The sequence below is a fragment of the Equus caballus genome, chromosome 30 (genome assembly GCF_041296265.1).
Source record: "Equus caballus isolate H_3958 breed thoroughbred chromosome 30, TB-T2T, whole genome shotgun sequence".
Classification (NCBI taxonomy): Eukaryota; Metazoa; Chordata; class Mammalia; order Perissodactyla; family Equidae; genus Equus; species Equus caballus.
This window is the reverse complement of record NC_091713.1, coordinates 12,927,187-12,946,165: the sequence shown is the minus strand read 5'-3', so window position 1 is coordinate 12,946,165 and position 18,979 is coordinate 12,927,187. Positions and strand designations below refer to the sequence as shown.

The 18,979-nt window shown below is 47.7% G+C and overlaps 1 protein-coding gene across 1 annotated transcript in view; it reads left to right on the top strand.

Annotated features, from left to right (window-relative positions):
• LOC102149162 (translation initiation factor IF-2) overlaps positions 1-18,138 on the top strand; it is a 30,774-nt gene extending 12,636 nt beyond the window's left edge. The window contains exons 3-6 of the mRNA XM_070255747.1: positions 4,714-5,643; positions 7,539-8,668; positions 10,856-11,030; positions 17,869-18,138. Of these exons, the coding sequence (XP_070111848.1) occupies positions 4,714-5,643; positions 7,539-7,567 (959 nt within the window). The 3' untranslated portion in view covers positions 7,568-8,668; positions 10,856-11,030; positions 17,869-18,138. The remainder of the gene's footprint in view (positions 1-4,713; positions 5,644-7,538; positions 8,669-10,855; positions 11,031-17,868) is intronic.
• The last annotated feature ends 841 nt before the right edge of the window (positions 18,139-18,979 follow it).

Below are 18,979 nucleotides of genomic sequence, written 5' to 3'. Positions count from 1 at the left end.
ATTACTACACACGCTCAGGGGAGAAAAAAAAGGGAAACAAGGATTTTTAACACATTCAACATAATACTGGAATGTTTTCTCTTTTCTGAAATTCACCTATTTCTTACCTCTTTGGAAATATTTTACACTGTCTTTCAAGCTCTAATGAGTACATAAATTTTTTTTTTTTAAGATTTTATTTTTTCCTTCTTCTCCCCAAAGCTCCCCCCTACCCCTGGTACGTAGTTGTGTATTTTAGTTGTGGGTCCTTCTAGTTGTGACATGTGGGATGCCACCTCAGCACGGCCTGATGAGCAGTGCCTTGTCCGGGCCCAAGATCCGAACTGGCAAAACCCTGGGCTGCGAAGCCAAGCTCTCGAACTTAACCACTGAGCCACAGGGCCCGCCCTGATTACATAAATTTTAATCTTAAAAAAACTGAGGCTCAACTAAGTGAGTAAATCTTTTCCAGGTGACAAACCCAGGGAGGGGCAGTGCTGACAGGTTAGAACACCCAAGAAGGTTTGCAGAGAGGAATCTCCACCCAGAGGACTTTCCGTGGGATGTCTGTGCCCAGGAAAAGCCCGGGAGTGGGACAGAGGGATTTCATACAATGTATTCCAGGTGCTCATTCTCTGCTTTCCTTAGACAAAAAGTAAACCTCACAGCCAACTCAGAGAAACCAAACTCCCAACAGCTCCCCACCAAGCAGGACCTCCACAAGTCCTCCCCAGCTGAGTTTCTGAGCTCAGGCCATAGACTCAGCACTGTCTTCGACCCCTCCCTCCCAACCCCACCCCTCACCACCTCCAATCTGTACCCGGTCCTCCTGTCTCGACCTTCAAACACACCCAGAATTCAACCTCCTCTCCGTACCCTGACCTAAGCTTCCGAGGCCTCTGGCCCGGAGTATTGCAGCAGCCTCCTAACTGGGCTCCTGGCCTCTGCCCTGGCTCCTCTGCAGTATATTCTCAACAGAGCAGCCAGAGCGAGTCGGCTAAACATACGTCTGGGCACGTTACTCCTCCTCTCAAAACCTTCCAAAGGGTCACCGTCTCATTCAGAATAAATAAATGCCCAAGTCCTCACTATGACCAACAAGGCCCCATCACTGAGCCCAAGTCACCTGCCTTCAGCTCCTGCTGCCCTCACCCCCACCTGCTGTACCCTTGCCACACTGGACTACTTGCTGCTCCCAGACCAGGCCGCTTGCCCTTCCTCCTGCAATGCTTTTGATCCTGTTCAAAACTTACCTCTGCAGTGAGCCCTTTCCTGGCCATCCTGGCTACAACTCCACCCCACTCTGGCTTGACCCACATCACTCTCCACATGAGCCACACCACTGGTGTCATGTCTACAGTGTCAGTCGGGGCATGGCTTTTGTCTATTTTGTTCACTTCTCTAGCCCCAGGGTCTAGAACAATGCGCAACACAAACCTTGCACTCAATAAGAAATGTAGCTTACTGAGTGGATGACTATAAAAACAACGAGGACAATCCCTGACTTCAAAACATATTACAAAGCTACAGTAATCAAAACAGCATGGTACTGGCACAAAAACAGGTGCACAGATCAATGGAACAGAATTGAAAGCCCAGAAATAAAACCACACATCTATGGACAGCTAATCTTTGACAAAGGAGGTGAGTGCATACAATGGAGAAAAGAAAGTCTCTTCAACAAATGGTGCTGGGAAAACTGGAAAGCCACATGTAAAAGAATGAAAATTGACCATTCTTTCTCACCATTCACCAAAATAAACTCAAAATGGATCAAAGACCTAAAGGTGAGACCTGAAACCATAAGGTTTCTAGAAGAAAATGTAGGCAGTACACTCTTTGACATCAGTATTAAAAGGATCTTTTCAGACACCATGTCCTCTCAGAACAGGGAAACAATAGAATAAACAAATGGGACTTCATCAGACTAAAGAGCTTCTTCAAGGCAAATGAAAACAGGATTGAAACAAAAAAAACAACCCACTAACTGGGAAAAATATTTGCAAGTCATACATCCAACAAAGGTTTAACATCCATAATATATAAAGAACTCACACAACTCAACAACAAAAAATCAAACAACCCAAGCAAAAAATGGGCAGGAGACATGAACCGACATTTCTCCAAAGAAGATATACAGATGGCCAATAGGCACATGAAAAGATGCTCATCATCGCTGATCATCAGGGAAATGCAAATCAAAACTACACTAAGATATTACCTTACACCCGTTAGAATGACAAAAATAACTAAAACTAATAGTAACAAATGTTGGAGAGGTTGTGGAGAAAAAGGAACCCTCACATACGGCTGGTGGGAATGCAAACTGGTGCAGCCACTGTGGAAAACAGTATGGAGACGCCTCAAAAAATTAAAAATAGAACTACCATACGATCCAGCCATCCCACTACTGGGTATCTATCCAAAGAGCTTGAAGTCAGCAATTCCAAAAGTCCCACACACCCCAATGTTCATTGCAGCATTATTTACAATAGCCAAGACATGGAAGCAACCTAAGTGCCCATCAACAGACGAATGGATAAAGAAGATGTGGTACATATATACAATGGAATACTACTCAGCTGCAAAACAGAACAAAATCATTCCATTTGCAATAACATGGATGGACCTTGAGGGAATTATGTTAAGTGAAATAAGCCAGCGAGAGAAGGATAATCTGTGTATGACTCCACTCATATGAGGAATTTAAAAATGTAGACAAAGAGAATAGATTAGTGGCTACCAGGGGAAAGGTGGGGTGGGGGGTGGGCACAAAGGGTGAAGGGGTGCACCTACAACTTGACTGACAAACAATAATGTACAACTGAAATCACACACGATTGTAACCTATCATTAACTCAATAAAAATTAAAAACAACAACAACAACAACAACCAGGAACTGCCTAAAACTTGGGCAAAGAAGGCCAAATCTGTAAGAACTCCAGGGATCGGGGGAGGCTGGTCGGTTAACCATTCCTAAAAGGACATACAGCATCACGTCAGGAAGAAAACTCCCCAGCACACCGTACAAATATCATATATATTTTTATCAGCATCAACAGAGGCCTTCAAATGCAAACACCTTTTCTACTTTGAATCAGCCTCCAGGGTCCCATTATGGACCACCATGTGGCTACTCCTAACTTTAACACGATGACTTTCACATCTAAGCTAACATGACCGACACTAAACTGTGTTTTCTGCCTTAACCAAGTCTCTCCTATGAATGGTCTCAGGTATGTGAGCAGTAATAACCTGAGAAAAAATCGAAAAGTAAATCATTCTATTCCTTCCCCCACCTTGTGCCCCCCAAAACACTACAACACTGTCTGACACTCCTTCTTTTTTAAACAAACTTCACAAAAAATACATCTGCTGAACATGCTCCTTTGGGAGTCAGGGCTACCTAACACATTTAAATGACCAGATGCCACAAATCATTGAATTATTGGCCCTACGTGTCTACCTTACAGTTACCAAACTGAGATTCCAGTAAACTTACGTTGCAGCTGCCGGGAAAAGAAAAAGCAAGCAAAAGCAAAGCCATCCAGCGTGACAGGTGGAATTAAACCAGATGAAAGCTCCCTTCACAGACGCGGGGGTACTGGAAGGCAAGCCACTCCTTACCAGGAATGAAAGACCCAAAACTGCCGCGGAAGAAAACGAGAGCCAGGGTACAAATGCTTTCAGGGCTACTGACAAAGATCCAAAATAACTGCCAGCAAAAATTAAGGAACCGTCGCCCCAGATTGGCCAAAACACTAAAGCCCCGCCCTCAACACACACACTTTGTATTAGGACCACAAGAAGTTAAGACACGACGAGAGACATTCAGTTTCTATTTTCAATCATAGAAAAAGAAGCTTGAATGACCTTTCGGTCACTGAAATAAAAATTAAAAAGGGGCGTGTGCTGTGGGTGTTGGAGCACGTTTCTCCCCTTCAGCCCAAAATGCGACTTCGTAAGAGTTAAAGGGTTTCCGCTCAACTCCTAGCAGGGGGTGGCAGGAGGGGGGCAAAGGCGGTTTCCAGAACCAGCTCCGCCCAGCGGCCCTCCCCCCGCCCGCTGCCCGTCCCCCTGCTCGTCCCAGCGGCCCTCCGCTTTGGTGGCCCAGGGTTTCCACGGTTCGAATCCTGGGCACGGACACGGCACCGATCATCAGGCCATGCTGAGGCGGCATCCCACATGCCACAACTAGAAGGACCCACAACTAAAATACACAACTATGTACCAAGGGTAAGGGGGGAGCTTTGGGGAGAAGGAAAAAATAAAATCTTAAAAAAAAAATTATGTACTCATTAGAGCTTGAAAGAGAGTGTAAAATATTTCCAAAGAGGTAAGAAATAGGTGAATTTCCAGAAAAGAGAAAATATTCTAGTATTACATTGAATGTGTTAAAAATCCTTGTTTCCCTTTTTTTCTCCCTGGAGCGTGTGTAGTAATATTCTGAGATTTGTTCTTTTCTTTGGGTTAAGGTGTTCACAAATGGAATTCCAGGGTTTAGACTTGAACAGCAGAAGTGTTAAGTATGATTACTTGTTTATAAAACAATTTCTTGCCATGGAAATCATAATTAATTAATATCATTATTTTCTGGAAGTATTAAATTCATGTGAGTTTTTTTGTTAAAGGAGAAAAATGCTGTACAATTTTTTTTTGCTCCTTTCCACACAAACAGTGGGTTTGTGTGAATTTGCTGGATTGTTCAAACACTGGGTTGTGTCATTTACAAGATCACTGTGGTCCGAAGCCATGTGGTCCAGAGCAGAAGCCTGGGGGATGCAGACGGACTGGAAGAGCGCCGGGACCCGCCGACACCGGGCTGTCACACCCGCGCCGGCCTCCCGCGCTCGCCGCCCCGCCCGCTCCGCCAGAGGGCCCGGCTCCGCCCCCGGTCCCGCGGCCGGGCCACGCCAGGGGAGTCGCCGGCCGCCGAGGGACGAGACGAGCACAGCGTCCGGGGTCGGCCCGCGCCTGTGAAACCCCCACCTGCGTCCACCCTCCCGCTCAGCCCGCGACTGAGCGCGCCATCGCCCTGACGGTCCTGCAGCGCGACGCGCCGGGCCGCCGCCGGGCGGATCCGACGGAACAAAGACGCGGGACCGGCAGTGCGCCGGAAGTGCGCTGGTCGCCATCTTGGCGTACGGCGGGGCGCAGCGCGGAGAACACGCCGGCGCTCTCTGCTCCCTGGCGGCCTGAGTCGTTCGCTCCGAGGGCTGCAGCAGACCGTCGGGGCAGCGGAAGCAAACCCAGGGGCAGGCTCCTCAGCTTGCTTTTTGCCCATGGCCACGGGCGAGGCCATCTTGCTTTACGGACCGATTTGGTGCGCCACGACCCTGCACCGAGCCGCGGGCACCCGAGCCCATCTGCGCTGCTGCGACGCCCAGGCTACGCCCCACTGGGTGCCGGGGACTTGGTGAGTGCCGAAGTCCGAGGGTTGACCCGGCGGGCGGGCGCCGCGGGGACCAGCTCCCACGTCCCGCAGCCGTGTCGCCGTGTGTCCTCCCTTCGGGGCGGTCCCGCTCGGGGCTTGGGGCGGCGATGCGAGTGGCGGAGCTTGGTGGCTGTGCGACAGCTCGAGGCCGGAGATCGTGATCCGCCGCCGGCCGCAAAGTCCTCCCACCGGCCGGGCAAGGGGGAGAAGTCGCCGTCTCCATCCACAGGTATCGGGGCCCCTCCCGCCGCCGCTGGGTCAGCGCCCCGCACGGTCCAGCCCGAGGCGGGTGGCACTCTATACGCAGGGCCTTGGGGTCGGTCCAGGGAGTGAGTCAGCGCCGGGTGCTGTGTGACCTTGGCCCGCACCTCCGTCTGTGGGCCGGGCGCCTCGGGCCACCGCAGCCCTTTCGCGGCCGCCTGGCGCCCACCTTACGGACTCTACGACCCTTTCATCCCCGCCCCGCGGCCACTCTGCCCCGCATTCATTTAGGTTGGAGTAGACAATGCCCGGAAACAGTGTATTCCTTAGGTCAGTGTCCTCTTGGGTTTGCCGTGACTTTTCTGCTCCTCGTTGCGGGGAGCTTGCCTTGATCTCTGCCATCAGCAATGCAGCTGAGCAGATGCAGCTCGTCCCTCCTATATGGACACGCCTCCCAGGCGCTCTGTTACTAGAAGGGCCCAGGCACTCCAGGGAAAGGCGGCTCTGCGGGTGGAGGTGAGTCCCGGAGAGGCTTTTAATCGTGGCTGGAGCGGGGCGCACTCCTCACCGGGCGGCCGACCCCGCGGACTTGCAGAAGGGGCTCCTCTGGCCACTTCTTCCATGGGCTCCGGCCGCAGAGTGAGGAGTGTGTTTTCCCAGTGGCCTGGCTCCCTTCATGAGGGCTTCTGGAATTGAGCTATTTCAGCGAGTCCTTTCCTGCAGTCCGCACCGGACGTCCCAGAACAGTGAAAGGAAGAGATGCTGCTTTAAAAACCTCCTGGCAGATCCTTCTGTTTCATGTTTCAGGGTGTGATTGAAGTTTGAAAGACCTGAACGACGTTTGTTACTTATAGTCTTATTGGAAGTTTACAGTGGTTTTCTCTAAGGCTTAAGTTGTTACACTCTATCCAAAGAGCTAGTAACATGAGCTTATTTCAGAGGTCAGCCACCGAGCTTCCTTGACAGTTTCCTTCAGAGCGTGTCTCCCCCAATTTTTTCACTCTTTTTGAAAATGAGGCAGAGCCCTGCCGGGAAGGCTGCTCTTGGCCTGCCTCATGGTCTAAAGTGCTGTGGGGGCAAAGGAGACGGGGTCTTTGGGAAATAGGCTCACAGAGCTTTGGAAGTTTAGGTCATGTGGCTTAGAACTTCCTGAGGAGCTAGTATCCACCCTGGTCCAGAGCGGCCTCAGATGGAGCGGAACGCCCTCTGGAATGACCACCCCCACCTCGCCATGTGCACAGTTTGGTCTCAGCAGAAATCTTACCTTTATGAGAAGAGGTGATGATTGCGTATCTTAGTCAGTATCTTCCAGGGGCTGGTTGCCTTTTAAAGGGAGCAGGAACACAGAACCGCAGCTCTTGAGTCTGACCTCCTCATAGAGGCGGTCTCACTTCCTCAGCTGCTTGAGCCACGGCTGGGGCCAGGCACCCTGATGAGTGTCTGGGATGCTCTGCTGGCCAACACCTGGCCTAGCTTCGAAATAGGGGGACCAACCCCCCTCGTTTGAGCACCCAAAGTCCTGCATCCCAGGCAGAGGAGAAGGATTGGGCAGCCGTGAGCTTCCAGGAACTATTTCTGGGGCTTCCTGAAGCCCTTCCTGTTGTCTTGATGCCCTCCTGTGCCGTCTCTCTGAGCATCCGTGTCCTTCAGGGCATTTACCGCAGCCTGGGAGGAGCTCCCCACCTTCCTTCCTTACTTGTCCTACAGACTGTGAGCTCCTTAAGGTAGACAGTGGGGCTTTCATCTTTCCATTCCAGTAATAACTTACAAGTAGAAGGTGTTCCTTAAGTCTTTACTAAATGTTTAAGTGGGTGAAGTAGATACAGGTGTTTGCAAAAACACTTGCTTTGCTTTTATAGTTGGTCATTTTAGGGGGAGACATTTAATTCTTTCTTTCTAATTATTTTGTCATTTGTCCTGCAGGTTCCCCCTCAAAGACTCAAAATGTCTGATCCAGTGGTTAAAAGCTGTTCAGAGGGGTAATTGCACCCCCACTAAGTATTCTTGCCTCTGTAGTGAACATTTCACCGGAAACAGCTTCTTCAAAAGGCTTAGGGTCAGTCCTGCATGCTGAAACCACAGCCCTGCCCTTCGTCTTTAACCTGACTGGGAAGATGGGGCCTGGAAGCCATGGCCACCCCAAGAGAAAGGACACCAGGAAGGCCGCGGGGGGCCCGAGGGAACATGCGAGTGAAGCAGACAAGAAAGGAGCTGCAGGTTCACTGTCGTCCTTGAGTGAAAACCTGAGGGCTGGCCGAGCCTGAGTCCTGCAGGTTGAAGGAGCCGCTCTGCAGGGGGAAACTGCACCCGGGGCTGCCTAGGAAGCCCACCCGTCAGGAGTGGGCGTGCAGGCTCTGGAAGGAACTCCAGGAGACGGTGTGGCCGCCACAGCATCAGGCAGCCTGGCAGAAGCAAACACGTCTGCTGTAGATGCTGGCGATGAGACCCACTTCTCCCGCTGGGGGCCTGCTAGGTAGAAGTGGCATTTCCGTGGGGGACTTTACCCCCAGGATTGGGGCGTGCAGATTTATTGGGTCATTTCATTCTCAGAGATTCTCCCCTAAGCACACTCGAGAGGGGCCATCTGTTCACTGAGAGCCTGTCTAGCAAAGGACCTGCAGGGAGACGTGAAGCCCGGCTGCAGCAGGACCAGCCTGGGCCCAACAAGGGCTTGGTCTGGAGCCCCCAAGTTCTCATTCACGGCGATGCCTCAGAAGCTGTCCCAGAGCCCCTCTGCCCCTCCAACAGGTGTCACCCCAAAGCCAGCCGTGGAAGCTGTGAGAGTGAGCACAGTGACACCAGCCACACGTCCCTCAACAGGGTCATCCCGTCAGCATCAGGGGCCCGAGGACTCCTCGACCTGCTGCTTCACCTCCCGGCAGAACAAGAGCAGGGGTGCTGCCTGCAGGAGCAGGTAGAGAAGAATGGCGAGCTGGAGACCCTGCAGCAGAGGGGCAGCCGTCCCGACAGCCAGGTACACACGCTGCAGAAGCTGGATGAGCTGAGGAGAGTGGGCTTCCCCTCCCTGAGCAGCCTGCTGGCCCCCAACCCAGGTCAGTACCCGGGCCTCGGGCTTTCCCACTGCGTGCTCATCACTGGGGGGTGTCCTGCTCTGCAGCGGACGGCCCCTGAGCACTTTTGTGTGCAGCATGCCCCCTGCCACCTCAGGAGAAGTCGCTGCTGGTGGCCGTCCCTCGCGGGCAGGGAGCCCAGGTTGGAGAACTTACCCACTCGCTCCAGGGTGCTCGAGAGGCATCTGTGGCTGTGGGGGTTCAGCTAGTGGGAAAGGAGGCAGTTCAGCAGCTGGGAAAGCCAGAACTGCTCAGTGAACGGCGCCTGGACAGTTGGTTTTCCACCTGAACGGGGGCAGTCAGCTTCTAGTGCATCCCTTACACAAATGAAAATTCCAGATGAGTTGGGATCTAAGTGTAAAATAAAATAGACATAGTAAAGTATTAGAAAAGTTATAGGAGACTCTTAAAGTCATGGGGAGGTTCTTTCCATTCATGCTTTAATGAGTATTCTTGAAGTGAAGTCATTTTGAACATTTTAATAATTTCTTTAAAATTTTAAACATCTGTTTGAGTAGAATACATTCTCTTTTGTAAAAATTAAAACACTACAGGAACATATAAGCCAAGAAGTGTTGAAAATTCCCATTTCTCACCCGCCTTCCAACTTTTATTCCTTGTCACTAGTAAAATTTGCTGTGTAATCTCCTAGACTGTTTTCTGTGCTTTACATACATATTTCTCTACCCATACAAATAGGTTGGATATATTTTTTATATGTTTATTGGCTATGTTTCTGATTTTCCTCCTCATTTACAGTTTAGTACTTGTAAACATTGCTTTCTTGATGTTGTTTACATGTTGAGGATATCATCTTTTGTCTGTTATATATCCATAGAAAACATTTCCCTACCATATTGTTCATTTAATCTGGATCAGTGCTTGTCTTCCAGGATGTAAGTAACACTTCAGGTGGGAAACGGCTCTATATGACAGGCTGTTCAGGACCTCCTGGACCCCCAGGGCAACAATCATTAGCAGAATCCAAAACAAGAAACAAAACCCATCCTGTGTGTTTCCAGATGCATCCTAGGGAAGAACAGCTCTAGTTGCGGACTGCTGATGTCCTGGTCAGAGTTATCCACTTTGTCCTAGCATGGCGAAGCTGTTTTTGTAGTTTCTCATACCTTATGGTACTGTTCGGTGCCTTTGTCTATTCCTCTTGGTCACACTCCACAAGGTTGGTCACTACTACAGGTCTGTGCAGACAACCAATCCTTAACTCAGGTCAACGCTGTTGTTTCTGCCTCATGAATCCTCACCTCTTTCTACTGTCTTCAGTTTTATTGTGTCATTGTTCGGGCTCCTGGAGGGAAGAGCTCAGCTTCTTCGTGTACAGTTGACACTTCCTGATATCTGCAGGGGAGGCTGTGTCCCTTCTTTCCCTTTGTCCCCACACCATGGATTTGCCTCATGCTGCTCTCATTGCTGTTCATTTCTAAAGAGTTTGTCCTTTCAGTCTGGATTCCCTCCTTAAACCGGAGGGATTTAGAAGGGTGTAGACAGTTTTTCAAGTGGATAGATGGGGGAAGGGAAGCCAGTTTGTTTGTAATTATTTTTTAATTTTGTTGCTTTAAGGTCCAGTAATGTGATCACTGAAAGATAGCCGCTTTCTGGAATCTTTAGAGCTTTCATTGTGGCTTAGCACACAGTCCATTGTGGCTGTTTCACTGTGGTCTGAGGACAGAACGTCCTCTCCACTAGTTGCTTGCATTGCTCCCCCTCAGGCTAGGCTGGATCCAGCTCATTTGTGTTATCAGCAGATCTGCTTCCTAACTTACTGTACCACCTGACTGTGGGTTTCTAGGAGAGGGGAGGTCAGGCTCTCCCTGTGATTCTCGAGGTCCCCGTTTCTTCTTGTCTGTCCAGTTTTGCTTTATTTGTCAAGAACATGTTGTTAGGAACATAAGTGTTCCTGACTGCTATCAACTCAGAAAACCGCTTTTGTCCCATTTAAAGTCTTATTCCCTTATCTCCTTATTTTCAACCTTATTATACCCCTTTATTTTATAGCTGTATTTTAACTCAATCTGAGAGTCTTTGTCTTTTTATAGAGTAATTTAATCCATTTACAATTGTGATTATTCATAAGTTGGGATTTGGGCCTGGCATTTTATTTAGTTTTTCATTTGTTAGGCTTTCTCACTGTTTTTTTTTCTATTTGTCTAGTGGGTGTCTTTCAGCTTTCAGGAACAACCATTTCAGCCTCTCTTCCTGTAAGTGCTCAGAGGGGACCAGTTCCTGTGTCCTACATCCCAGCTCGTCACCTTCCACTCCCCAGCTCAAGACGGTCTGATCTTAGTTCTGTGTTCTTACTTTCCCCATCAGGCAACTATGATTAGATGTAAGTATACATTTTATGGGTTACTTTATTCACTGCTATTTATTGTAGCCAAATTTTTCATCCTTTTTAGAAATATTTAATGATCTTTTTGGAACTCGTATGACAGTAAAATTTTGAGAGAACTCGAGTTTGAGATACTCGTTGGGTACTGATGCTGGGAGCCAGCACCCAACCTATTAAAGCCACGTCTGTGTGTCTGCAGTGTCTGGGGAGGTCAGAGATGTTTGAAACCATGGAATAGAAGGAACTTTCTTGGAGAAACTGTGTAGCTATAGAAGGGACCCGGGCCCAGCGTAGGAGCAGGCAGTGTTTATAGAGGTGCAGCTGAAGAGAGTGCGGGAAAGGAGACTGAAACAGTGGAGCATGGAGTCCCGGGAGCCAGGAGGGGACAAAGGTGTTGCAGAAAGGAGGGGTGCTCAGCTGGCTGGGATACAGCTCTGATCAGAATGGAGGAGAGATGCTGGACTTGGTCACATGGGATCACTGGTGAGCGCAGTCTCCTTGGAGTGGTGAGAATGGAGCTGGGTCTAAAGTGGGTGAAGGAGGGCAGTGGAGGGCAGTAGTGGCGAGGCACTTTGCTTAAGAGGTTTAGCCATGAAGGGGAGTCGGGAAAGTGGACAGTAACCAAAAAGGAGCCTGGGTCCAAGGGAGAGTTTTGTTTGTAAGGTGGAGACAAGCGAGCAGGTGTCTATGCTGCAGGTGGCACCGGATGGAGAGGAGGAGCCTGAGGGCCAGGGAGGAGTGAGATGGGCCCTGAGGAGGTGCGGGGCTGGGCTCCTGGGCTCCGCTGCCCGGGGAGGGACAGAGAGCAAGAGGACAGATGCTGCGCTGGTGGAAAGGGCGCCCTGCGCCTCTGCTCCTTGTTCCTGGAGTGTGAGGGGGTGCTGGTTGGGAGTGGAGGGGGGGATGCAGGAGGCGTTAGGGGAGCAGCAGAGGGAGGGTCGGAGGGAGAGAGGGCGCACTGGCTTGGTCTCCAAGGCCCACCTGGAGCCCCCACTGAGATCCTTGGTCACCACCTGCTGTCTCTCTCTGATGTTTTCCTCAAAAATGTCTGCTTTCTTGATGGTTCCCAGGGCTGTTAATGAATTTGTTTGTCAACGAGGAATCTTTGGGTCATTTTTGAGGGATTTTATGTTGAAGGGGCTCTACCATGTTTATTCAGTTCATCATCTTTAGCCAATCCCTTTGTTTTGAGACAGATTCCCTGTAACAGAACACCTGGGCCAGTGGCTGGCGGGTCACAGGGTTCAGGAAGTTTGCCCTCTGGAAAGCCGGTGCTGACGGGCATTTTCACAGGATGCGGGGCTGCGTCCCTGAGCCCACTCCAACCCCGAGTGTCTTGGCATTGTAAATTCTGGGGCAGTTCTGTCAGAGTCCATCGTTGGCATTTCTGTGACCAGTGAGGGCGAACATTTTTCCAGGTTCAGTATCTCTGTTATTCCCCTACCATGCCGTCGCCCGCCTTGCTTCCTGAGCTCCCAACCTTCCCGATGTAGCCGGGACGTTCACGTCTATCGGGTGTGACGGCACTTTTCCTCTGTGCGCCCCCCGAGTGCGTGCTTCAAAAATGGCTGTTTCCCTCTCGTTCCTGGATTCACTGTACATGTAATCTAGAATTAATGTGGAATTTTAAAAAGGTTTTATTTGGGATAATCCTGAACACATACAAATTAAACCAAAAAGTATGATAAGCCCCCCATGTCCCAGCTTCAACATTTACCAATATACTTATATTCTTGTTTCATCTGTATTTCTACCCACTCTGTAACTTCTGTTGATTATTTTTTAATTAATAGATTGTTTTTAGGAAAGTTTTAGATGGACGGAGAAATTCAGCAGGTGGTACAGAGCATTTCTCCCTCCTTCCCTACAGTTTCCCCTACTGTCAACATCTTGCGTGACCTCTCGTGTTGGTGCGTTCATTCCTTACAAATGATGAACCGATATTGATACAGCGTTAATACCTAAGCCCATCAATTACAGTAAAGTTCTCTGTCTTGTACTTGGATTTTGACAAATGTATAATCTTGTGCATCCACCGTGACAGCACCCTACATAAGAGTTGGATTCCCCTAATAGCCCGGCCCTCCGCCTGTTCATCCCTTGCCTCCCAGCCCATGGCAACCACTGATGTTCGCAGTCATGACTTTTCTAGAATGTCATGTAATTGGAATAGATGGATACTATGGAATAGAGTATGTTGCCTTTTCCAGTTGGCTTCTTTCACTTAGCAATATGTATTTAAGGGTCCTCTATGTCTTTTTGTGGGTAGATAGCTCATTTCTTTTTTTGTTTTCCTTTTTTTATATTGAGTCAAAATCCACATAACAAAAACTGTACCATCTTAACCATTTTCAGTGCTGTTACATCCATCCATGTTGTTGTGCAGCCATCACTGCCATTTATCCCTGTAACTCTTGTAAATCTGAAACTCGGTCCCTATGAAAAAATAATTCTCCCTTCTCTCCTACCCCCAGCCCTTGGCAGCCACCATTCCACTTTCTGTCTCTATGATTTTGACTACTCTAAGTCCTCATATAAGTGGAATCAGACAGTATTTATCTTGTTGTCGCTGGCCTATTTCACTTAGCACAGTGTCCTCAAGTTTCATCCATGTTGTAGCATTTTGCAGAATTTGTTCCCTTTTTAAGGCTGAATAATATTGCATTGTTTGTATTTACTGCATTTTGTTTCTCCATTCCTGGGTCAGTGGATACTTGGATTGCTTCCGCATTTTAGCTGTTGTGAATAATGCTGCTGTGAACGTGGGTGTACAATATCTCTTTGAGACCCTGCTTTCAGTTCTTTTGGGTATATACCCAGAAGTGGAATTGCTGGGTCATATGGTAAGTCTATGTTCAATTTTTTGAGGAACTTCCATACTGTTTTCCATAGCAGTTGCCCCATTTTATATTCCTATCAACAGTGTACAAGGGTTCCACTTTGTCTGCATCCTCGCCAACACTCACTGTTTTTTTGACAGCAGCCGTCTTAATGGGTGTGAGGTGCTATCTCAAGCACCTCTTCATGTGCTTATAGGCCATTTGTAAATCTTCTTTGGAGAAATGTCTTTTCAAGTCCTTTGCCCATTTTTGAATCAGCTTGTTTCCTTGTTGTTTACTTTTAGGAGTTCTCTATATTTTCTGGATATCAATCTCTTGTCAGAAATATGACTTGCAAATATTTTCTCCCATTCTATGGGTTGCCTTTTTACTGTATGGATAGCTCCTTTTGACGTACCAATTTAAAAAATTTTCCTTAAGTCCAGTTGTCTATTTGTTTTCTTTTTGTTACCTGTGTCTTTGGTGTTGTATTCAGGAAATCATTGCCAAGTCCAGTGTTAGGAAGCTTTTGTCTTATGTTTTCTTCTAAGAGTTTTATTGTTTAGATCTTACGTGTAGGTCCTTGATCCATTTTAAGTTAGGTTTTGTACGTGGTGTTGAATGAGAGTCCAATTTCTTTCTTTCTTTCTTTGTTTTTTTTTTTTGGTGAGGAAGATTGGCCCTGAGCTAACACCTATTGCCAATCTTCCTCTTTTTGCTCGAGGAAGAGTGGCCCTGAGCTAACATCTGTGCCCATCTTCCTCTAATTTTATGTGGGTCACCACCACAGTATGGCTTGATGAGTGGTGTAGGTCTGCACCCAGGATCCAAAAACCGTGAACCCAGGCCACTGAAGCAGAGTGTGCCAAACTTAACCACTATGCCACCGGGATAGTCCCCCAACCTCATTCTTTTGCATGTAGATATCCAGTTTTCCCAGTGCCATCTGTGCAAAGACTGTCCTTTCTCCAATGAATGGACTTGGCACCCTTGTCAAAAATCATTTGACCAGATATATGAAGGTTTATTTCTGGGCTCTCTGTTTTATGCCATTGGTCTCTATGTCTTTGTGCCAGTATCATACTGTTTTGATCACTGTAGGTTTGCAGTACATTTTGAAATCAGGAAATGTGAGTCCTCCAGTTTGGTTCTTGTTCAGAATTATTTTGGCTATTTTGAGTCTCGTGAGATTCCATATGAATTTTAGGGTGGATTTTTCTATTTCTGCAAAAGCATCACTGGGATTTTGATTGGAATTCCATTGACTCTGTGGATTGCTTTAGGAAGTCTGGACATTTTAACTATGTTAATTCTTCTAATCCATGAGCCCAGAATATCTTTCCATTCCTTTGAGTCTTCTTAATTGTTTTAAGTCTTGTTTTGTGACCTAACACGTGATCTATTCTGGAAGATATTCTGTGTGCCCTTGAGAAGAATGTGGATTCTGCTGCTGTTCAGTAAAATGTTCTGTATATTGTCTGATAGTTCCATTTAGTATTTAATGTTGTTCATGTCTGCTGTTCCTGATTTTCTGTCTGGATGTTGTATCCATTGTTGAAAGTGGGGTATTGAAGTCTCCTACTATGTGCAACTCATGTAACTGATAAGGCTCTAGTGTTGAGAATATATGAAGACCTCTTAGAACTCAATAATCAAAGACAAAGAAGTCAATGAAAATGAGTAAACAGTTGGAATAAACATTTCTCCAGGAGATATACAGATGGTCAATAAGCACAAGATAGATGCTCAATATCATTAATTATTGGGGAAATGCAAATTCAAGCCACAGCCCAATACTATTTCACACTCAATATGAAGGCTGTATTCAACATAATGGAAAATTACGAGTGTTGGTAAAGATGCAGAGAAAGGGAAACCCTCATACATCACTGGTCAGAATGTAAAATGATGCAGCCATCTCAGAAAATAGCTTGGCATTTCTTAAAATCTTAAACCTAGAATTACTATCAACCTGGAGAGTCCCATGTTAGGTATGTGCAAAAGAGCATTGGAAACATATGTTCAAAGAAAAACTTGCCCATGGGCCTTCAAAGCAACATTATTCACAATGGTCCAAAAGAGGAACAAATCCCAATTTCTATCCAATTATGACTGCATAAACCAACTGTGGCATATTCATACTGTGGGGTATTATACAGCCATAAAAAGGAATGCATACTGCTACATGCTAGGCTGTGGGTGGATGTTAAAAAATGTGTGCTTGTGGAAGCCATCCACAAAGACCACACATGGTTTGATGCCATTTGAGTGAAGTGTCCAGAATAGGCAAATCCATAGGGAGAGAAAACAAATGAGTTGTTTCCATGGGCTTGGGTTAGGAGAAAATCGAGTGCGAGTGAGGGTGGGTTTCTTTTAGGGGTGTTGAGAATGCTCTGCAATTAGATAGTAGTGACAGCCACATGACATGATCATTGTACTAAAAGCCACTGAATTGTATACTCTAAAATGCTTAAGAAGGTGTGTTTTATGTTAAACAAATTTTCTTGAATAAAAATTTTAAGTCTATTAGGGTATTAATCTTAATTTAGTTAATTTGAAATTAATTAGGGTGGTTAATAGAGTTATTCGGGGTAGGGCACATTGTAGCCAAGAGAGTGAACATCTGATTAGGGCTATAGTAGCAAATCCTGTAATTATACCAGCAACAGTGTGAAATCCAGTCCATAGTCATTGTCCCCAACTTGAAGAGACCAGCCAGCCATGAAAATACATCAGTGATCTTGGGGACCCTGGGAATCTGTTCAAAGATTTGGGAAATGTTATGCAGTATTTTAACCTCTTGGGCCATCTGGTGGAGGTAGGTTTGAATTTGTGAGTTGTCAATGTACATGCGGCTAGTGGTCCCTGGGAGGGAACAGACCCCTCCTTCGTTGGCCAGTATAGATAGTCTAGGGCCACGCAGTTTTCTAAAACCATTTAGACAGGAGACTCAAGAGACTGTTTCACAAGGGCCAGGATGGGGTCTTACGGAGTTGTTGTCCATGTCGGGTTGAGATTGTCAGTACTTCTTGGTTGGCCTCAGTTACCTGATTTTGTGTGGGTAGGGCCTCTGTACCTGTGCCCAGTCCACTGAATCCTGGTAGAACTGAAGTACCCAGTACTATAGGACTGACAATGTCTCTGGGTTGGTGGTAGCCAGTCAGGACAGGAAACTCAGGGCACCTGCGACCTGAGGGGTGCACGTCTAGAAGCAGGCTGAGAGAGACAATGATGCATTGCAGAGTGTAGCCTGGGGAAAGCTGGTTGGAGGGCTGGGGAAGAGAGGAGCGCACTAGGGGAGAGCCTTGTGATATCCGCCCACGGTAAACGCCAAAAGTTGGTGTAAAATAGCCATTAGGGATCTTGGAGGTAAGACCAGTAATTTGTGCCCATTCACTGGCTACCTGTGCTGTATGATTTCAGGGGGTATGATTAAAGGGTATGTGGGCCAACACCTGTTTGTGCCTGGGCACAAAATCACCCAGGTGGCCTCGAAGGCTACCCCGAGAAGACCCCTCAAGGGGCACTTGGGGCAGAAATGGGTGGAGCGTTTGAAGGAAGCTTGGGGCAAAGATGATGATGTTCAATAGAGTTGGCTATAGGTGAGCACTTAAGCTGGGGAGCAGGTGATTGAGGGCCAAGTGACAGGCCCTGTGACTTCTGAGTCCCACTGCACAGGCAGCCCCTTCAGCCCACTGGACATAAACGGTGCTGGTGTTGGTGAAGTGTCTTGCTGGCACTGTGGAAAGTAGAGGGGAGGTGTGGGGAGGAAGTCATGGTAGTGTCGGGAGCATTGTGTTGTGGGATTACGGTGTTGAAGGGAAGGACTGGAGCCAGGTACAGTGAATGTGCGACCAGCAATGGTCAGTGAAGGGAGACCCGGGTGTAACTGGGGAAGGCAGAGGACAAGCAAAAGTCGTGTGTTAAAAACAAGAGACAGCAGGCCCAAAGGGAGCCACTTAGGCTAAGCCCCACATCAACAAACCGAGACTTAATTACACTTTCGGCCCTCCCAGGAGTGGAATCTTACACCAGTCCATGGGGAATTGCCTGACGAGCACTGGGTATGTCATCTGCCTGAGAGAGCCCTGCCATCCCCTAAAGGAAGGTAACCTTGCAATAACCAACCTGCTTTCTTGTCCAGTGTAACTTCCTTGCTCCTGCTCCCTTCTGCCTATAAAAGTCTTTCATTTGTACAGCTCCTTGGAGCTCCTTTCTCTCTGCTAGATTGGATGCTGCCCGATTCATGAATTGTTGAATAAAGCCAATATGATATTTCAAATCTACGCTGTTGAATTTTGGTTTGTAACAGTTTGGTGGCAACAGTGGGATCCGAAGGAGACTTCCAATGGCTTCGGGGATGAGAAACAAGGCATTGGTACCCATAAGACCTTTGAGTTCTCCTTCGTTTTTGCTGTTTCCAAAAACTGTGGGTTGTTCCTCTTGAATACAAGATCCACTGTGTTTGTGTTGAGCTCCCGATCTAAGTGGTTTTCCAGACCAGGGTTAAGTGGTCAGTCTAGACTCACAGGATGCTGTAACAGAGCATGAGTCTTAGCTCTTGGTTACTCCGCAGGCTTAGCAGGTCAGCTTGAGCTGGTACATGGTTCTACCAGGAGCCTGAGTCCCTGGCCCTTGGTTAGTCCACAGTCCCCATGTGGTAGGATTTGCTGGTTCAGTCTGTTGTTCTTGTCAGTGGAGATGAGTGGAAGAAACGTGTGCTCCATCCACACCCAGTCCTTGAAAACTTCCCACATGCGTTTTACATGCATTCCCCTCTGTTGACTATCGATGAGTTCTGAGGAAATGGTGAAGGCAGCGTGTGGAGGAATGGTAGGTTTCTGCATGACTGCATGGAAGAGTGCCGCCCCCTCAATCTGAACAACCAGCCGGCACTTCTAGAAATGAAAGACATCCCATCACCATGGATTAGAAGACTCCTTATTGTGAAGGTGTCAACATTATCCAAAGAGATCAACAGGTGCAGTGCAGTCCTTATCAAAATCCCAATGACAGTTTGTGCTGAAATAGAAAAGACCATCCTAAAATTCTTATGGAATCTCAAGTAAGACCAGATACCCAAAAGAATCCTGAAAGGAAGTACTAAGTTGGAGGACTCATTCTTCC